This window comes from Crocodylus siamensis, chromosome 13, assembly GCF_052110815.1.
Source record: "Crocodylus siamensis isolate JL-2025a chromosome 13, ASM5211081v1, whole genome shotgun sequence".
Lineage (NCBI taxonomy): Eukaryota > Metazoa > Chordata > Crocodylia > Crocodylidae > Crocodylus > Crocodylus siamensis.
In genome coordinates this window covers 30,589,720-30,609,332 of record NC_143407.1, presented here as the reverse complement: position 1 = coordinate 30,609,332, position 19,613 = coordinate 30,589,720, and the positions used below count along the sequence as shown (strand labels likewise).

General features: G+C 43.8%; 1 protein-coding gene across 5 annotated transcripts in view; it reads left to right on the top strand.

Annotated features, from left to right (window-relative positions):
* RAP1GAP2 (RAP1 GTPase activating protein 2) overlaps positions 1-19,613 on the top strand; it is a 242,437-nt gene that overhangs the window by 209,108 nt on the left and 13,716 nt on the right. For all 5 annotated transcript variants that reach the window (XM_090025861.1, XM_090025860.1, XM_090025863.1 and 2 more), the window contains 9 exons: positions 840-995; positions 4,934-5,005; positions 7,085-7,171; positions 8,027-8,161; positions 14,500-14,637; positions 15,425-15,543; positions 16,299-16,412; positions 17,026-17,143; positions 18,721-18,847. In XM_090025861.1, coding sequence (XP_089881987.1) covers positions 840-995; positions 4,934-5,005; positions 7,085-7,171; positions 8,027-8,161; positions 14,500-14,637; positions 15,425-15,543; positions 16,299-16,412; positions 17,026-17,143; positions 18,721-18,847 — 1,066 coding nt within the window. The remainder of the gene's footprint in view (positions 1-839; positions 996-4,933; positions 5,006-7,084; positions 7,172-8,026; positions 8,162-14,499; positions 14,638-15,424; positions 15,544-16,298; positions 16,413-17,025; positions 17,144-18,720; positions 18,848-19,613) is intronic.

The following is a 19,613-nucleotide window of genomic DNA, read 5'->3' as shown; positions in this document are numbered from 1 at the left end:
CATTTCACGAGTTCATCTCTGTTTTGCAGAAGTGTTTGAGTTTTGTTAAAAAAAAAAAAAAATTAAAAAACAGAATTTGAAGAAGTCAAGATATTTGAAACAAAAAACCCATGGAAATATCCTTTTATTTTATTGTACCAATATGAAGCCATTATACCCATCTAGCTGCTTTATGGTGAGAAAGGGCAACTATTTTATATTATTATAAGAATATAGCTGTACCCATGTTGCGGTTGCGCTCAAATATAGCAATTTAAAAAAATGATACCCCTATCTAAAAGAGTTATACTGAGGCATGCCAGTCCAAGCCTGTAGATTTGCAGCAACAGAGATTTAACAACAGTGGTCCTGTCATTTTTCATCCAGTGTAGATACAAAATGTTTCAATTTTGCATGGCCAAGTTTAGATTCCTAAGTCATTAAAAAAACACCCTAACAGAAGTGGCTTAATTTAAAGAGATATCAGGAACTCTTGGGACTCAGCATCTCTGAAAATTAGGTAATTTGTATAGGTACTTGACTATGGATTTAAGTAACTAGATCAATAGATTTTTAAGGCCAGAAAGAGTTGTTTTGCTAATTTAGCCTGACCTTCATCACAGGCTGAAGAACCGCATCCAGTGTATTTCTTTATCCACCCTGGAACTTCTGTCTGAGTGACAGCATATCTAGTTTATCCAGCCTAAAGAGTTCAGGGAACTAACCCTGCCTTTAGCTTTAATTTTGGATACTTAATCCAAAATGTTCAACTTTGGAAACTTAAGTAACTAATCATACCTAGTCATTACTTGTTTCTATTTGCTGAGTTTAAGTACCAAATATTCCCATTCTCCATTCAGCTCCAGAGGAAGAGACACATTGGTAATGACATAGTGGCAATCATATTTCAAGAAGAAAACACTCCATTTGTCCCAGACATGATTGCTTCAAATTTCCTGCATGCATACATTGTGGTGCAGGTGGAAAACCCTGAAACAGATAACACATCCTATAAGGTAAGTGAATTCCAAACGTTAAGGGTGTTTATACACATGCTCCGGGGGGAGGGGGGTGCGCTTTAATTAGAGAGGCTCGTAGAGCCGCTCTAATTAAAGCAGCCAAAGTATCTTGTGTATCAGCGTCCCCATGCTGAAAAATGGCAGCGGGGGGCACTTTAACTAAAGCTTGCTCAATGAGCTCTAGGTAAAGTGCCCCTGCCACCATTTTTCAGTGCAGGGATGCCGATACACATGACGCTGGAGTCTATCAGAGCAGTAATTACAGCACCTCCGAGCAGCCTTGCTGCACATGTATAGGTGTCCTAAGTGTTGAATGTCGCTTCCAAGGTCCTTCTGTGATCTGAAAATGAATGTATGGTGGTCACCCTTTAATGAGTTTGTATTAACTTGGGTAAATAGATTAGGACTTCCCATCCTGTGAACACAATTCCATGTGTATAGTAATGCTTATTCAGAGAGAGACTATTCATTTTAATAAACTTAAGTATGTAAATTTTTGAAGGATCAAAGCTTTGTTCATCTCACAATAGACTTGATCCAAAGCCCATTGAAGTGACTAATATTTGTGTGTGTAATATACTACAAGTAAAAATTAGTTTATGCATATATAACATTAAATGTGATACTAAATGTAGAAAATCTCTTCCATTTTATAGCATACTAATTAAATATATACAAAGGAAATATTAAGATAGTATATTGTTTTTTAAATATTTGCCTTAGGAGAGTGTATATATTGTATAACTGTTTCTATATAGTATTCAAACATATATTTAGAATATATTCTTTCTGATTATTATTCAGATTGATTATAAGGCATCATATGAAAACTTGAAAATAAATTTCTGGACCTCAGGAACAGAAACATTCATATAAAAGCAAATTGAAAGCTAAGACAAGTAACTCTAAAATTAATATAGTTTTAATAGGAATAATATGTTATTAGCTTTGAGAACGGGTATCGCTCTAAAGTGAGTTCCCTAAAGTGATCTAGACTAACCTTTGTTTTAGCTTTTGGGTAAATATTTTTGTTTGTGAAGGTGATATGGTTGATAAAGGGGCTGGCAAGATTTCTATCCGCAGGACAGGGAAAACGTAAGGAGATGATTGTGAACATCCAGTCCTTACTAAAAGCACTGACCCACTAGCTGTAAATGTAATTAGAAGTCTCCTTGAGAAAGCCCCTCTGTGGTGACACTAACCATCATTGGTGGGGTTGGCTTGGGAGCTAAAGGGTATGTTGCAGCAAGGGAAGTTTAGGTTGGATACGAGGAAAAATGTTCTCGCTAGGAGGGCAGTGAAACACTGGAACAAGCTACCCAGAGAAGTGGTGGAATCTCTGTTCTTGGAGGCTTTTAAGACCCGGCTAGACAAAGCCTGCCTGGGCTGAGATACTTGGGGATGGTCCTGCTTTGAGCCGGGGGTTGGATTAGATGTGACCTCCTGAGGTCCCTTCCAAGCAACCCTGATTTTCTACAATTCTGTGCTCCTATGTTTCTATGATCCTATGTTTCTACGACCGTCCTTAGCAATCTTGAGACTGGTCCAAACTACAAACCTTGCCCACTTGTTTCTATTCCACATACACATCGTCCTGGAAAAATGGCCTGGGGCTCCTTCTGGGGCAATCCCAGGGATGCTGTAAGGACCCCAGTCTTGGGCAGCACTAATGTAATGGTGACCACATGGCATTTTTTTCAGTGGTATGTGGGCAGGGGCAGGAATGAGCAGGCTTGTTTTGCAGTGGCAGTCTTGGGATGGCTGCAGAGCTGGGATTGATGCATCCAAGGAGATCCACAGGGATCTGTCGGTCTGGCAGCTTCCTTGAAAAATCCCGTTTTATATTCTTCACAACTAGTCCTGTTTCTTCAGATTACTTAACTGGAGTTTGAGGTCCCACTTGATCTTGGTTGCGGATTGAGCCGAGGCTCCTTGAAATCGATGGCAGCCCTTCCATTGCCTTCGCTGGACTTTTGGTTGGCTCCTTGCTGTGAACCTTGTTAAAACGCTGCTTGCAACCAGGACTGCTCATAAGCAAATCCCAAAAAGCCAGATAGGAGCCCGGTACCTACTGTGACAGGGCAGGCAGATGAAATGCGAGCAGTCTCCATGGATTTCCTGTGCAGCTGATTTCCCGTGATGCTGTAGCCTGACAGTCACATGCCAGTTAACATAAAGGGGAATGAATGCCCTGCATGAGAGAGAAAGCGACTCTCTCTTCAAGCCATCTTACTGTTTGGGCCCTCGGGGGTTGAGTCTAAGTGTTGCTGCCATTCACATGCCCGTTCACATGTGCAGACTCCCGCCCTGCTCTGATGACTGTCAGGTCCTTTCATTTTTCTGCACGTGCTTCCAGATCGCAGTCAAAAGGTCAAAAGGACTCTCATTTATGCAGTAAGCTGCTTGTTCTTGCAGGCTTCACTCGACGTTCGTCAGCTCAGCAGATAATTTTCTTTGACTTTTAACCTTTCTGAGTGAAGTTTATTGGAACTTAAATAGATGGCTTAGGACAGAAGCCAGGCGCACACAATAAATCATTGCAATGGAAAGATAACTCCATGGCGCTAGGTCTAACAGGCACGCTCTGTGGCACTGCCTGCAGTGCTGGAAGAGAAAAGCAGGATTTATTATATTCTCTACTTTCTCTTTTTCCCCCTTGCTCCAAAGAGCCCTTCCCATTTAGCTCCAAATCCCAACTGAAATTTCCCAGAGTCTGCTTTTCTGCCTTGTTTAACCATCCTAGCCCGTTAGCCGATTGCCAAAGCATCGGAGGCATCAGCTGGAGGCCCATGGATTAAGGGTAGGCAGTGTATTGACCAAGCAGTGTCAACTGACTTGTTAGATAAAGAGCTAAAATTATCAGCCAGCTTGGTACACCAGCCTGTTCACCCGTGCTGAGGGTACAGCATGTGCTACTGGGGATTGGGAACACTACAAGTTGTGTTGGAGTGCCCTGGGCACATGCACAGGAATGGGGGTCTGCGATGGAGCAGATCTGCGAGGTAATGAGCCGCATGCTGTGGAGACACGATTGGTATTGGGTGTACTGTGAGGGTGCCTCCAGGATCCAGTTAGAGAACAGGGCTGTAGACATATGCTGTCTAATAATAATGTGAAAGAATAGGTGGATACAACAAATTGAATGGTAGAAGTGCACGGCTTCAGTGGGGTGATTGTGATGGATGCAGTTATCAGCGGTTATAACGTGCCGGACAATTGAGGGTCAGCTCTGAGGTGACACGCTTGTAGGTTTTGTTCCACTCCTGGCTGATGTGGATGGACCCCTAAGGGAAGTCAGGGATGGAGTTGGGTACGTGTTTCACGCTCGGGTGAGGAAAAGAATTGAAAGAACTACGTAGATTGTACCTGCCTGCCGAGCAATGGAGGCGCTCCCAAATGTTTCCTGCTGTTCAATCTCAGTTGTCATTGCAAGCCGTGTTAAATCTGAGAATTGACACTTGATATCGTCATCATTGTCGTCCTCTTCCTTGTGCAAGACCTAGAGTCCCCAGTTGAGATTCAGAGTGATATTATTTGCTGTACCTACCCATAAAGTAGGAGAGAGCTCCAGTCCCAGGGATGTTAGTCTAAACACATAAGGAAAAAAAGGATAATGGGGAAGAAAGAGGGGCAGAAGGCTCGAGTGACTTGCCCAAAGTCACCCAGCAGGTCTGTGAATGAGCGGGGAGTCCCAGCCCAGTGCCCCACACACCCCGTCTCTGTGCTTCTCTTCATTAGGCCGCACAAGCAAGTTTGGCTGCAAATGGGCGGTGCAGATAATAAGTATATATTATATCCAGTAGGAATCTTGTTAACAACCTTGCTGGGCTTGATACCGAGTTCTCAAAAAGAAGTGCGTGCTCTGGACATTTTGATGCCATTGTTGCTGAACCTTGGCACTCAGGTAACTAATATTTTCTTTTTGGTTTTCCTAGGTGTCTGTCACTGCCCGGGAAGATGTCCCTTCCTTCGGTCCTCCTTTGCCAAGCCCCCCAGTATTTCAAAGAGTAAGACGTGCAAGAGAAAGTGCAATTATTTTGTTTGAAAATGTAATAGCATTGACTTGGCCTCTTTGAAAATGGGCCTGCCTGCATGAAATGTGGCAGGTTGTATGTTTGTAAGGCCTGGTGTCAGTTGGGGTAGATCCACAGGTTTTGGCTGGTGCGTGGTTAACTGTTACGCTCTAAGATACTGGAGCAAATCCTAATTTGGTTGCTACAGTGAATTTTGTGGGAGGTTCTTCTTCTAGTGGAGACCGCCACGTCGCCTAACATAATTCAGCCTGATGAGCTGTCTGTGTCTGGGAGGGAATGACAAACTATGGAGGGTGAATTGCACTGAGAGTGAAGGCAGGTGCACTGGCAGAGCCGCCTGGGACACCCTGAACCAGTCTGTGCCCTCGCTGACTGACTCAGGTCCGTACTACTTAACCTTTGCTCTAGTCATTGCTACTTAAACTTTACCGGGACGAGAAATAAATTCACCCGCAAATATTTTTCAGAGAACCAGTAACCTTAGGTCAGGGCTTATCATGCTTTTTAGACTCAAGGCACCCCTCAGAAAAGATCAGCTCTTAATTATCATTTGCTTTTTGACTATAGAACAATAAAAGAGCAATTTTTCTGTTGCAAAGAATTCAGAAAGACCACGGCAGGTCAAAAAAAAGAATTAACACCCTGGATTCCCATTGGATATCTCCAGCTTTATCTTGTCAATCTTGCTTATATAGCTAACAGTACTAATACTGCGTGGCCCTCTTGAAAGGATCTTAAAGCATGCCAGGGTGCCACAGCACCCTGATTGAGAATCGCTGCCTTACATGCACCGCATACTCAATTTCCTAATTAAACATTAAACCCATACCACAGCTGCTGTTTTATAGTCATAAAATCAGAGGTAGGTTAAGAACTTTGTTACAGAAACAAATATTGTAATGGAAGAACTTTCCATACAAAGACAGTGAGGAAAATGATGGTGACAAAAATGGTGAGGCGAGGCTGAGGCAACTGGGCTTATTTAGTCTCAAGAAGAGGAGAGTGAGGGGGGGCTTTAACAGCAGCCTTCAGCTCGCTGCAGGGGGATTCGAAAGAGGATGGAGCCGGACTGTTTTCAGTGGTGGCAGACAACAGAACAAGGAGCAACCGTCTCAAGTTGCGGCAAGGGAAGTTTAGTTTGAATATTAGGAAGAATTTTCTCATTAGGAGGGTAGTAAAACACTGGAACAGGTTATCCAGAGAGGTGATAGAAGCTCCATCCTTGGGGTTTTCAAAACCCAGCTAGACAAAGCCTTGGCTGGGATCATTTAGTTGGGGACAGTCCTGCTTTGACCTCCTGAGATCCCTTCCAACCCTCATTTTCTGTTTCTATGAAAATCTCTATTGACCTTTTGTTCTATATGTGTGTGTGTGTGTGTGTGTGTGTACATATATATATATATGCTGATACTCCATTGAGGGTGGAGCTCACACCTGCTTAGAGGATTTGTATAAGAGCCGAGCATCACTTAAGTCCTCCGTTTAGGGTTTAAATTGTGTTTAAGTGAATCTTGTGCCAGTCCCTTGCACAGACGTGAATTTCACCTCAACTGCACCTACTTTACCCACAAAATGAACAGCTCTGGTGATTCAGGAAGTGTTGCGCTCTTCTCTTTGAGTCATGAATGAGTTGATGCATAGCACAGTATCAGTGGGTGTCACACTGCCAGAGGCACACTCTTTCTGATGCGACTCAAAGCCAGAGTTGTGCCTCTTTCAACCTTGAGCTCCTCCAGTTGTGGCAATTACTGCATGTGTGATGGAAGTGGCACTATTACCACGAACAGTCTGGGCTGGATGACTACAGAACCTCATCCCCACCATGTCTGCACTCCAGCTGGACAGAACGCTGGTTTGGTTATGTCTCCTGATAGACTAGAATAAAAAAAGCGAAGCGGTAGATGGGTTATTTACTATTAATGCACAAATGTGTAAGTCTTATTGTGGGATGGTTAGAGATGTATGTATTAGTTTGTAAGATAATAGAAGGTTTAGCTCCCTAAGAGTATGAAAAAGTCTTTTACCAACCTGGCTTTATGTATTTTCTCCTAGAACCCAGAATTTAGGGAGTTCCTGCTTACCAAACTCATCAATGCTGAAAATGCATGCTGCAAATCAGACAAGTTTGCAAAGCTGGAGGTATTTGTCTTTCCACTTCCTTCCTACTCCCCCTCCCATGACCATGACCATCGCCATCGTCATCGCCATCATCGTCTTCTCTTTTGGGCTAGGCACAAGGACAGGATATGGGTCAGAGGAACTGGTGCATGAACCGGGAATCAGGTGTTGTCTTGGATTGCCATTTCTAGGTCAAAATTGACACTGGGGCAGTGAGACCTTATTCCTTAGCTAATACCTCCTTTGTTAAGAACACCGTTGAAATTGACCTCCTGCAGGGGTGCAGCCACTGGTGCAGGGGATGCTACATGTTTTATTTCTCACTGCTGAATGCTCCAGACCTCATATGTTCACGAGCCCATCCCTTGCCCAACATCCCTTATTCTCTGTGCTTGTCCAGGGAAGTATGCCTCTCAGCCTGACCCCAAAAGCGCTGTTACTATTTTGGAGTTTCATTTGATACCAGAGTCTGGGTGACTATAACAGCTACTTCAAACTCTGTCTGGAAGGCAGAGGAGGCACTTTGCTACTTTACAACAGCCTGTGAATGTCCTCAGAATATATTTCACATGGGATGTCTGCGCTGCAGACTTCTGTTAGGCTGTAAACCCTGTTGGGCTTATAAGTGGGTTAGCATGTCGAGGAAAGAACCATCACAGCATTTTAGTGTCCTTGTCTATCTGGCATAGCTACCTTCGTGCTGTCTTGTGATAATTCCTTGAATGGCATGTTTGGTGTGATTCATTCTCGACCCGTGGAGCCCTTAGGTTGGACTGTTGCACCCAGGTTTTGTTTTTTCCCTCATTCATTTTTATCACAGGATGCCAAGCCAACCCACAGGCAAACAACAGAGACTCTTTATTCTTTATTCTTCAGGACCGGACACGAGCTGCGTTGCTGGACAACCTCCATGATGAGCTGCATGCTCACACGCAAGCAATGCTTGGACTGGGGCCTGAAGAGGATAAATTTGAGAATGGAGGCCATGGAGGTTTCTTGGAGTCATTCAAGGTAAATTAAAGCACCAGAACTTCAAATACAAGTACCCCTTCTCCACCCACCCACCCACCCCCACTGATCTAAGGAGTTGTTTTGTGGCAAAAGGCTTCTGCTTCAAAGCAGGGGTGAGGGGCTGTGTAAAAGGGCTTACAGAAAATGTTTGCACCTGGCAAAGCTCTTTAATCACCTGAAATACAGTAGCTCCTTGATGTCGATGTCAGCGCTCACATGCTTGGTTGTTTGGCTGGATTGGGGCCCATTGTAGAGATCCCTTCCTCTGGGCATTTGATCACACTTTCATCTGTCACTGCACAATGCTGTTCATACCCTCTTGAAACCATGTATATTGTATTCAGTGAGAAAACCGAGGCTTTGATCACAAAGGCTTGTTATGGTTTGATTTAGCTGTAGGAGTAGTCTGGTCGGTGGCTCTCTGATCTCCTTAGGTCCTTTGTCAGTGGATCTTTTCATGGCATTAAACTGAGCCCCAGGCCTTGCCAGGGAGCCATATCTCTATACAGAGCTGGCTGTTGGTTGTCTGTGCAGAGGGAGACATTTCCTCAGGTGGGTGAGGAAGAGCAGAGGCTTGACAATAGGATGAAGAAGCAGTTGCATTTTTTTTTTAAATACAGAAAACAAAATGAGAGAATGATAGATTGGGAGAGAAGAATGGGAAAGAGATTTGAGATTCTGGGGTGATGAGTATAGTGTCATGCCTACCAAGATAGAGGCATGGACAAGGGGGAAAAGAAAAAGGAGAAGAAAAAGCCAAAGGATTTAAAAAAAAAAAAAGAAGAGGGATGATGATAGAGTGGAAATGAGGGTGACTGCACAAAAGACTAAAAAAAAAAAAAATCAGTCGCTTGTCAGAGTCATGTTTCTATGAATAGCGAGACAAAAATATACTCAGTTCTTTGGGGAAGGTCCAAAACACTGACTCCATCCCAATAAGAGCGATATTGCATATACAGTAAGGAAAAGGAAGGCCTGATGGGAAGTGTGGCCAAGTCTAGATGCAGATAACTTTGCAGATATAGCTGTATCAGCAACTGCATGGCAACATCCTTCTATGCAGCTTGTGCTGACAGAGCTGGCCTTTCACTAGGGCAACTTGATCCAGCCCGCCCATTCCCCTGCCAAGGGGAGTAAGCTCTAGGGACTTCTGCTGGCAAAAACCATGTCAGTCACAAATTACACCTCATCCGAACACCCATGACATACTTATGCTAGCAAAAGTTTGCAGGCTGGACCTGGTAGGAGTCCAGGAGAGAGATAGCAAAGGTAACAACTTTTTATATAGCTGCGGGTGTGTGTAGTGTTAAAAGAAAAACATCCAGTCTCGGTATGATATCAAGAGAGAGGGCTTTTTTTCAGCCAAGACAACGCAATTGGAGGCACTGCAGAATTAGCTTCCTATTCAGATTTGGAGCGCCTGGTCAGATGGGAATATTCTGATTCAGAAATATGTATCACTGATGTAATAAGTATTGGATAGATGTGGGAGTGAAGGTGGCACTAGGAGTGTGTCCTTGTGACTTTTTTGTTGTCATTGTTGCTATAACTTTGGCACAGCAAATGCCGTTAGGGCTGGGTGAGGAAAGGATACTTCTAATGCCAAGAAAGCTGCTGAGCTGATATGCAGGAGAGGCCGGGGCGGCAAAACGGTTGAGTCATTTATGTCTCATAGCCTAGCATCCAATTCCAGGCACTGGTCGGTCGGGTTGCTCTCGTAAGACACAGAGAACCAGCATCTTCCTCTGGTCCCTCCCGGCACATATGCTGTATGTTTTTCTGCTTGCCGTTCAGAAATGTTTGGCTTGCTGATCGGGGTGATAGCCAGGAACTGTTATTCCTCTCCTTCATCCTGACTGTTTCTGCTTTGCAATCCATGACAGTGTTTCTGGTGGTTTCTTATGGAGAGAACAGAGGAAGACACCCTGTAGCTGTTTCCATGCTCCTTAGTGATTTAAACTATTTAAGCAACTGCCAAAACCTAAAAGTTTACACTTGTGGGCATGTTTCTCCAGTCTGTTTATGTGCTTGTTCTTTACAGGCCAGTCGAAATGAGAAATAATGCCTACCGCAGACTTCCTGCATGTCTTAGTGGTCCTAACTGTCTTAGGGTCATTTCCCTCTCACCCATTTAAAGCTTTCAGGGGATAAATAATGGGCCCAATCTAGGTTTCATTTGTACCATTTTTGTCTCAGTGTAATGAGTTTCATTACGTTAGAATTAGTCCTATTAAAATTACACCTGTACAGGAGGGAGTGCCTATATCTCAGCACATGTTGCTGGTGGACTTACACTGGGTTCAAAATGATACCAGGTGGTTGGGATTGAGCCCTCAGACACATTTCTGTTTCCGATTGGGCATCCTGGTATTATAGCACATAGAATAAGCAGACACTTGTGAAACTGTTGACTGTTGCCCCTTCAAAGGCTGGATTCTGGTTGTACACCATTTTGATACCAGCATTACTCCAGTGCCTTGATGACTTTATGCTCAGTAAATGCAGTCAGACTCGGACTGGGGTCTAGTTTGCTCCATCGGTTTTGGTATTTAATGATGTGTATCTTGAGAGTGTTGTAAGGTTGGATCAGTGAATGCTTGTACAATAAGGAGAAAAAAATATGAAGGGCTGTAACTCATGGACACTAATGCAAGTGATGCATGGTAACCCTGCAAGACTTAGAGACGGGTAATTGTATTACCTGCCTTCTACAGATTGTCTGTAAAATACACTCTCTGGGCACGTCCCCACATATAGGGGTGTGCGTTTGCTGTGGCACAAGTAGTAATGGCACATATTTGTGCTGCTGCTTGGTACCCCAGGGCACACCCCTGCATGTGTGCCAAATTGTCCCAGGTGGCGTAAAGGAGGCTGGGGCCAGCATCTCTGCTGGCCCCAGCAGCCTTACCTGAGGTCCTGGGGGCCTCCTGGGGCAGCAAGCAGCAGCACTGAGCCAGCTGCTCGGAGCCTGGCCAGCAGCCGGAGCGTGACTCTGAGTGCCTAGGCTCCCTTTCTGGCACTGCCTACTGTTGCTGTGTGCCACCTTTTTTAGCAGTGGTTTTTTTCAACACCGGGCTCTCCCAGTGTCAGAAAACCTGCCGCACTGCTAATTAGCAGCACTGCAAACGGGTGCATGTGCACCACGTGCCATTTGTGGCATGTCAAACTGCTTTGGGGTACCACAGACCACATGTGGGCACTCACCAGGATGCACCCTTGGGGAGGAAATTAGCTCCACTTCACTGCAGCCTCACAGCCACTTATCCGGTAGTATAACTGCATATTCATTTTTTTGTTTTTTGAGTCACTGAGAAGTAACTGTTAAATAATGTGGGTTTCTTGTCTCTAAGAAAATGGACTTGATTGCTCTTTTGGCATTTCAGGGTATCCCAGTGCATGCGATGAATTCAGCTGGGAGAGTAATTTTGCACTTGCCTTGTTACCTTTGGACAGCCCTGCTGATCTGCTTGATAGCTTATGTCCTGCACAGCGTGTTTCTGCTGTAAATGTATGGGAGGAATAACGGTAAATTCAGAGGGTTTGAGAGGGTGGAAAGTCTACGTGTTTGTTTCTATTTGTCATTGCACTAGGCCTGCTTACCTCCTCCCCGTTTGGGGCTGCAGTGCCCTTCAGTGCAGTGGTCTGAGAGGTTTGGTGTGACCAGCCACCCTGAACCTCTAGCCACAGTGTTGAAGTCCTCTCTCTCTCACTCTCTCTCTGTCTCTCTGGGAGAAAGCAGATAATAACAAAATATAATAGCAAGAATTACACAACATATATCCTCTCACCCCTTAGTTACCAGGGTTTTAAACAGCTCCTTCAACATCAGGGTTTTCATCTATGCTGTCTCTAGATGGCATAGGTAAGGTATAAAGGAATTGAGGCCCAAAATGTCAAAGGTGCCTGACTACCATGGAGGATCTATGCCTCAGCCTGTCCTCCTACCTGGGCTTCCAGTCTGTGGAGCTGTGTAGAGAAGCAGCATTATAGTCCAGCCTCAATGGTCCACATCACTGGTCACCCTTAGAGCTACTCCCATCCTGTCTTGCCTATCACGCTGCCTTTCCAGCCATGCTCCCTGACTAGCACTGGCACAGGATCTGTATTGGGTCTCCCTCTGCTTGGAGGGATGTTGATCATCTCACCCGACAGGCTAGACAGGCTGTTGCTTTGTTCAACTCTTATCTTTATGTTCTGAACAGGCTTGGCTTTTATTTCCACTTCCCCAGCCAACAGGCTCTGTTATGGCCTTTGGGGCAGGGACGTATCTAGGCACAGGTTAGAAGCACAACTTGAACCCCTCTGTGATAGTCCTGCCCATTATGAACCACCTTCCATTTCATGACACACCACCCGGTATGTGCAGAAGTTTGGAAACTGGGGAACTGTTTTTTTTTTTAGAATTAAAGTCATAAGGATTAAAAAAAAAAAAGGCAAAAATCAGATTTTAATGTGTGAATGACTGTTTATTTTTACGAACTATGGCTTATGCAGATTCACCGTCAGAGATAAAGAGCATAATTTTCATCTGGGTACATAGATAATGTTGTGTGTTGATCTGTCACAAATTCAGAGGAGAATAGACCACAGATTTTCAGGCCTGCATCCTGCAGAGGACTAAACATGTGCTTGATGTTATGGAAAAATGAGCCATTTCACTGAAGACACAGGGACTCCTCACCACGTGTAAAGCAAAAAGATTGTACATATTTAAGCTTTTGCAAGATGTGTCAAATCTCAAAAATAAATTCTGGGAAAAAATGCTAGTCTACACAATTCCAGGAAGTCCTGGGTAAACATGGGTAGTAAAAATAAATTAATTATTTTTTCCAGTATTGTTCTTTTTTCAATATACGCATCAATGTCAATCATAATAAATCTAACGTTACAAATTTACATTTTTGTCTGGATTAATTTTGAGGGCAGGAGGAGGTTGTGGTTAAATTGTGGCTGTACTTATAGTCAAGTCATTTCTTTGGTCTGAGCTGACATCTACTGGTTTAAAAAAACAAAGTACTGGCAGGCAGCTAAGCAATCTAGCAGCCAGCATTGTAGGTATTTCTAGATGCAAGTAATCTGCTTTTGGTTCTTGGAAGGCAGTGCCAGCTGCAAAACATGGCCAAGAAGATAAGAAACCTTTGCGGAGCTGTATGTCAGCGCAGCTACGTGGCTAGCAGTAGCTGAAGTAGCTCGTTTAAAGCTAGCTTGCATCTGTCTGCAAGATGAACTGTGAGATGTGATACCGTACAGATGGGGCTATTTGTCGCTAGCACTGAAGTCATTAGTGAGTGACATCATTACAGCCTGCAACACTGCTGTAATCAACTGTAAAGCAGATATTTTAGAGCATGTAACCCATGATTATGATTGACACTTGGTTGTTACTGTAATATTCTTAAATAGAGCAAGTAGAGTAAATAGAAAATGCTGCCTTTTCTTGCTCTGTCTGACATGCCATAGATTTTCAGTAGAGCTCAATGTTCATAATATAGACCAAGATTATTTTTCCAAGACCTGCTCAGTTCCCCTTCAAGGGCCCGAAAGAAGAATCTGGATTTTTGCAAAGGTCTCCGCATCCAAGAGGCTTAACTCTTTGAAAATCTGGCCTGAGTTGTCATAGTTAGCTTTTTTGAAAATTTGGGCCAAAGTGCGTGAAATCATTTTATCCCCTCTCCTGATATGATTTGTGTTAAAAACCTCAGATCCTGGTTTTCCTCTTTCTCCATTCGCATTTTGGAAAGAACACTGGAGGCCAATGGGTGTTGCTTTGCAGTAGGCTAAAACGCAGCGTCTCCTGTTTTCAGCTGGGGAAAGCAGAATGCAACTCGGCCTTGCCACCTCCAGTTTGTACTCGAGAGGTTGCACTTGAAGCCTCCGTATCGCAGTCCAGTCAGCACTAAAATCCAAAGGAAAAAGAGGAGAACCAAGGCCTGATTTTTCTTCATGTACAGCTCTCCTGGACATTTGCCAGTATTCAATGCATACAAGGATCAAGCCATCATTATTAAATACAGAATTAAAAAAATGAGGTATCCTTTTGTTAGAAATGAAATGTCATGTGGCTGTCATGTGCCCTGGTCACATTATCCTTATTTCTCAAGGATTTAGAACGCACTCTCCAAGTTGTGGCTTTACAGTCACCAAACAACATTTCTTGTGTGTCTGAATCTTTCCAGACCATTTAGAAATGGACCCAACGAAGAGTGCTGGATTGGTTAACTCTGTTCTAGCAAATGTTGTTCCTCTTGCCACTTGTTAGCCTGGGTAGGGAAAGCCTTTCTGTCCTCAGGGCAAACCATTTGACAGCATATATCACACTCACATTAACTTGCCTGCAGAGAGCGATTCGTGTCCGCAGTCATTCGATGGAAACCATGGTGGGGAGCCAGAAGAAGCATCACAGTGGAGGGATCCCAGGGAGCCTGAGCGGGGGAATCGCACACAACAGTGGGGAAATAACAAAGACCACTTTCTCAGTGAGTACGGCATACCCAGATATCAGTCCTGATTCACAAAGGTTAAGATGCCTTAAGATAGCTCCCCTTTACAGTCAATGAGCTAGGTAGCTAACTCACAGGCGTCTTATGTGAATCTCACTGTCCCTTACTTGCATCTTAAGGCATCTAAATACCGTTGTGAATTTTTTTCTTGGATTTTTTTTCCTGGTGTAGCCCTAATTTTTAGTAGATACATTAATTAATTGATTTGCACAATAAGATTTAAATAATAAAATAATAGCTGCTTAAACTTAGTTTGCCCCTTTTCACTACCCTGTGTGATTTGTCTTCCAGGACTTACCTTCAATCCAGGGTCCAGCTCCTTTCACATGGGCTGATCGTGCCCTATTTTCATCTTTGCTTATACTGCTCCCTATAACTGTGTATGGGCAGACTTACTAATAGATTCTTGAATGTTGATAATGAGACTATGACAACACATTGTGATCCAGAAATTTTCCCGGCAATTGCATGTTAGAGGATAAGGACTGGATTTGGGTGACAAATGCTTTGTTTGTTTTCAGCCAGATTTAAAGTCATTGTCTTTGGGGTGGGGGGATGATTTTAAGATTATGCTCTCAGATTTTCAACCCCAAGACATCTTTTTTTCTTTATAGCGGCATTAAATATTTTGTAGAACTCCAAGCTGAAGGAGAGTCACATACCTGGAAACAGTTGTCTTGAGCAGTTGCCATGGTGGCTGCAAATGAATAGAGATTGTCAAGAAGATCTTGATCTTTTTAATTTGGCCCGGTTTGTTTTTCAGCCTCCTGTTGCAGCAGCAACAGCCAAGAACCAGTCCAGGAGTCCTATCAAGCGACGTTCGGGGTTGTTCCCCCGCCTGCACACGGGATCTGAAAGTCAATCAGAGAGCAGGACGCGATGGTAAATGCCACGCTGCATCAGTAGTTGTTTTTTATCCAAGAAAGTCCTGGCCTTAAATTGGAAAGGAGAATATAGTTGCTACCATGTCTGTGCGCCAAGGATAGACACCTTTTAAGTTCAGAGAGTTGATCAGAGCTGACCTTATGTGCCCCTCTCATGGTTGATAATGTTCAACCCTGGCATGACTGAGCCAAGCCCATGGAGCCTGTTGATAACATTCAGCTTATGGGTGTTAAAGGGTGTTCATCCTTTCTACATCCAGATGATACCTCTTGGCTAGCACATCATCCATGATCTCTTTTCTTAGTTTAAGAAGGCCAATACATTGCTAAGACCTCCTGCTAATCCCAAAAGGAGCACTTATATCCATCTGTGTAGCTAAAGGTGAGCTGCCAAAATTTGACTCAAAGTTTCAGCCATCACCAACCTTTTCCAAAATTGGGGAGCGAACATGACTACTGTTCACTACCCTCAGTGAGAAGTCAGTCACCCACTTAAACCAGTTTGACCAGCATTTGACAGTGACAGACTTTCCTTTTCAGCTAATTATTACAATAGCAAATGATCTCCCCCTGATGCTTGCTAAATGCCAGGTTTCTTGGTCCCTCTTGGACTGGTTTCAGACCATTTGGTGCAACTGAGAAAGCATTTATTGGTCTAATGCGTTTATTGTGGTATGACAGGGAGCAGAAATAGCCAATTATTTCTTATAGAATTCATCTAATCATTCATTCATTCAGTAATTTTCTTTTCAGTGACAGTGTCTCAGGGACACAGAAGACCCCAGATGGGGGACATTCTTCTCAAGAGATGAAATCTGAACCCTCATCTAACCCTAGTTCTCCTGAAATATGCCCCAACAAAGAAAGGTAAATGGAAAAAGAGCAGATTCATTACAACTTCATCCTTTCACCCTGGAGTTCAGACGCATACAGGTCAGTAGGCAGCCTGCAGACAACCAAGCAGGAGAGGAGACTATGCTATAATTTGACTCACAGCAAACTTAATATCGTGTCTTACTTTAAATAACACTTAGCTGGTGAGAATGATACCATCAGTGATTCATGCTTGCTTGCGTAAAAATACCTATAATTCCATAAACTCTTATTAAAAACAAATGGTATTTTGCAGAAATTGTCCAGAAGACCAGAGCTGAAATATAAAATAGCTGTAGCATATTGGCAATTCCTGCAGGACGTCTAGAGGTGAGGATAGTAGGGGGCTGTTGAAAATGGAAGGGATATCAATGCAAAGAGACTTAGTGTTCTTTTTACCACCCAGGGAATTAACTTGGTCTCTTTTCCTGTTAGTCATATTTACTGGTTGCTTTACCATGTGGGGTTTTTAAATGGATGGAGGTGCCACACCAAACTCATCCCGATGTAAGTCAATAGAGTTGTAGGAAAGATGAATGTATCCCCCTGACTTTAATATTAGGGGATACTGCTGTAATTAATTGCTGTTGCCTTGTTTGCTTTCTAGGCCATTTATTAAACTGAAAGAAAATGGAAGATCCAACATCTCTCGTTCTTCATCAAGCACCAGCAGTTTCAGCAGTACAGCAGGGGAGAGCGAAACCATGGAAGAATATGATAGTGTGGTAGGCATTGAAATGAAATAATTATACCTAGGGGAACTTATCTTTGATCTTATAGCTGTGATTCTGGTGAAGAGACTCCTTATTTAAACTGGTGGGGTCTCATGTCATTGCTTTTACTGCACAGAGTCTTCCACTTATCTGTGGGCACCATGCTTTTATGTGTTTCCTTTAGAGAAGATAATAGGGCTGGATGGAACTGCTGGATGTTATGTAGCTCAGCTGCCTGCTCAAGGTAGGCCATGCTCACAGAGTGAAAAAATCTGTGGCAGTTTTCTCCCTAACTCCAAAAATCAGCCCATGGTCTTCTGTGGAGTAACATGAAGGGCCACGAGTTGAAGGACATAGAGTAAAATCTATATACAAACAAAATAATGACTGTATAATGCAAATTCTTATGGTCAGGTACAAAATCCTATAGCTAGTTGCAGCTAAAAGTGGAAATCTTGCCAGTAATAGCTAAGAGAGCAATTGATGTTACTTCTCTCTGTGTCTGTCTGTGCGTTTTTTTTATATTGGACTTCTTACCATGGGATCATGCAACGCAAGGCATTTCCACATAGCTACGTAAGCTAAACCAGGTTGAGGAAGCTGTATTGTCTTAAATTCCACATGGACTAACATACCCTGCTGTGTCTGCATCGCTTTGCACTGTGCTGCAGCCACATACCCCAAATGCCTGTGTCATTGTCCTCATTTTACTGATGAGAGAACTGAAGTACAGAGGAGGGAAAACAGCATCTGAGCCCAAACTACAGGGAGCTCTCCTGACTATGATCGGCATCCCCCACGCTGCGAGCATGGCTCTGCACAGTCTTACAGTGCTTGGTGGTGTTATGCTCTAGGGCCAGATGCTGTTTCACTTGTTGGTCAGCTAAGCGGACTTAGGGGTCTGAGCATGACTCTATCAGTCCTGTTCAAATCCCTGAAAATCCATTGCTGCATCTACTTTTTGTGACATCTGACCCCTAAGACTGAGTCGCAAAACTGCAACAAGGAGGGAGCCTGTATTAACAGGTTTTGGGGAGCTTGAGCAGGGTGAATTAAGGTTGTACTTAGGTGCCTACATTCAATTGCACACTTCTAGGTGGACTAGAATCTGGCTTCTCGTATCTGTAGCCACGTGTTATTGTAGCTGCTCTGTTTGATCACGAGACTTAGGGGCTAATAGTAATCTAAAGACTCTTTTGATAGCTCAACGAAAGGCTATAGGCCAAGTTCTGGAGTCTTTCTTCACCTTGAACCTCAGGACTGTTCAGAGGAATGAGTGCTGCACAGCTGGGTCACTCACGCTGGTTTATCCTCACTGATATCAGTTAACTCCTGATTCGCACCTTTGTAAGTGAGAGAATTAAGGCCAATGTGTAGAAAAAGTCCTTATTGTGCATTGTGGGGCAGAGCAGACCATGTCTCAGCCCCAGTAGTCCAGCCAGGAAGTTTGCTCCAGTTGTTAAAACTGTGCCAAGATGTTTCCTGTTCCCACCTTGGCACTCAGATGGGGCTGTCCGATGAGCGCAGATGCAGTGGAATATAAATAGGCACACCCTGTGGTTATGCATTTGCTCAATCTTCCCCTCCAGGGCAGCCAGCCATCCACAGCATCACCGTTCAAGCAGGACGTGTTTGTCTACAGCTCTTCTCCCAGCAATGAGAACCCAAGTGCGGCAGCTGCTGCCACCCCCGTGATCATGAGCCGGAGTCCCACAGGTGTGTAGCATGTGAGAGTCTTGAGCAATAAGGGTTATCGCACCCAGTAAATTACTACATACATACTAGTGGAAAAAGCCTTTCCTATAGGAAACAGAGCTGGGTTTTTTGGCTCCACTTTGTTCTCTAAGAAGAAATCGTTCCACGGGAAATGGTTTCCATTGGACTCGTCCAAGAAATACCTTTCAGCTCTGACATGGGTCTTCCCTTATACTCCAGAACCAGAACAGGGCACCACTAGTGTCTACGGAGGTCTGTTACCTCCTTTTTTTTCCTTCAGCCCATTGAAGCTTTCAGAAATGATCTTCCTTCTGTGAAGATGTAAGTCATTATAGTTGCTGCCAACGGATATCATGTAGCTCAGCCATAGCTCTGTGGGTGTAGTATCAAAATGTAGCCCACAAAGCAACGGAAGAAGCTTATATATAAATTATTAATCTTGCCCCAGCCACAGTCCTGCACAGTTAATGACCCTTCAGGCCAACTTCTGTACCCAACCAGTCATTAATCTTTAGTGAACGCCGTATCACCGGTCATTGCTGCTTAAATTCTGGTAGCAAAAGCCTACTGAAATCAGTAGGACAACTCACATGAGTGTGTATGATTTAATATGTGTGAGAGGTCCAAAACTGAGCCCAATTTGGCAACTCTTTCTGAGATTTAAGCTGGCTAGGAAACTTAACTGATCCTGTGGAAAATACTGCGACCCGGAATAAAATCAGTGATCAAGATGTTTCCTTTGGACGTGATTCTGCCTTGCTTACAT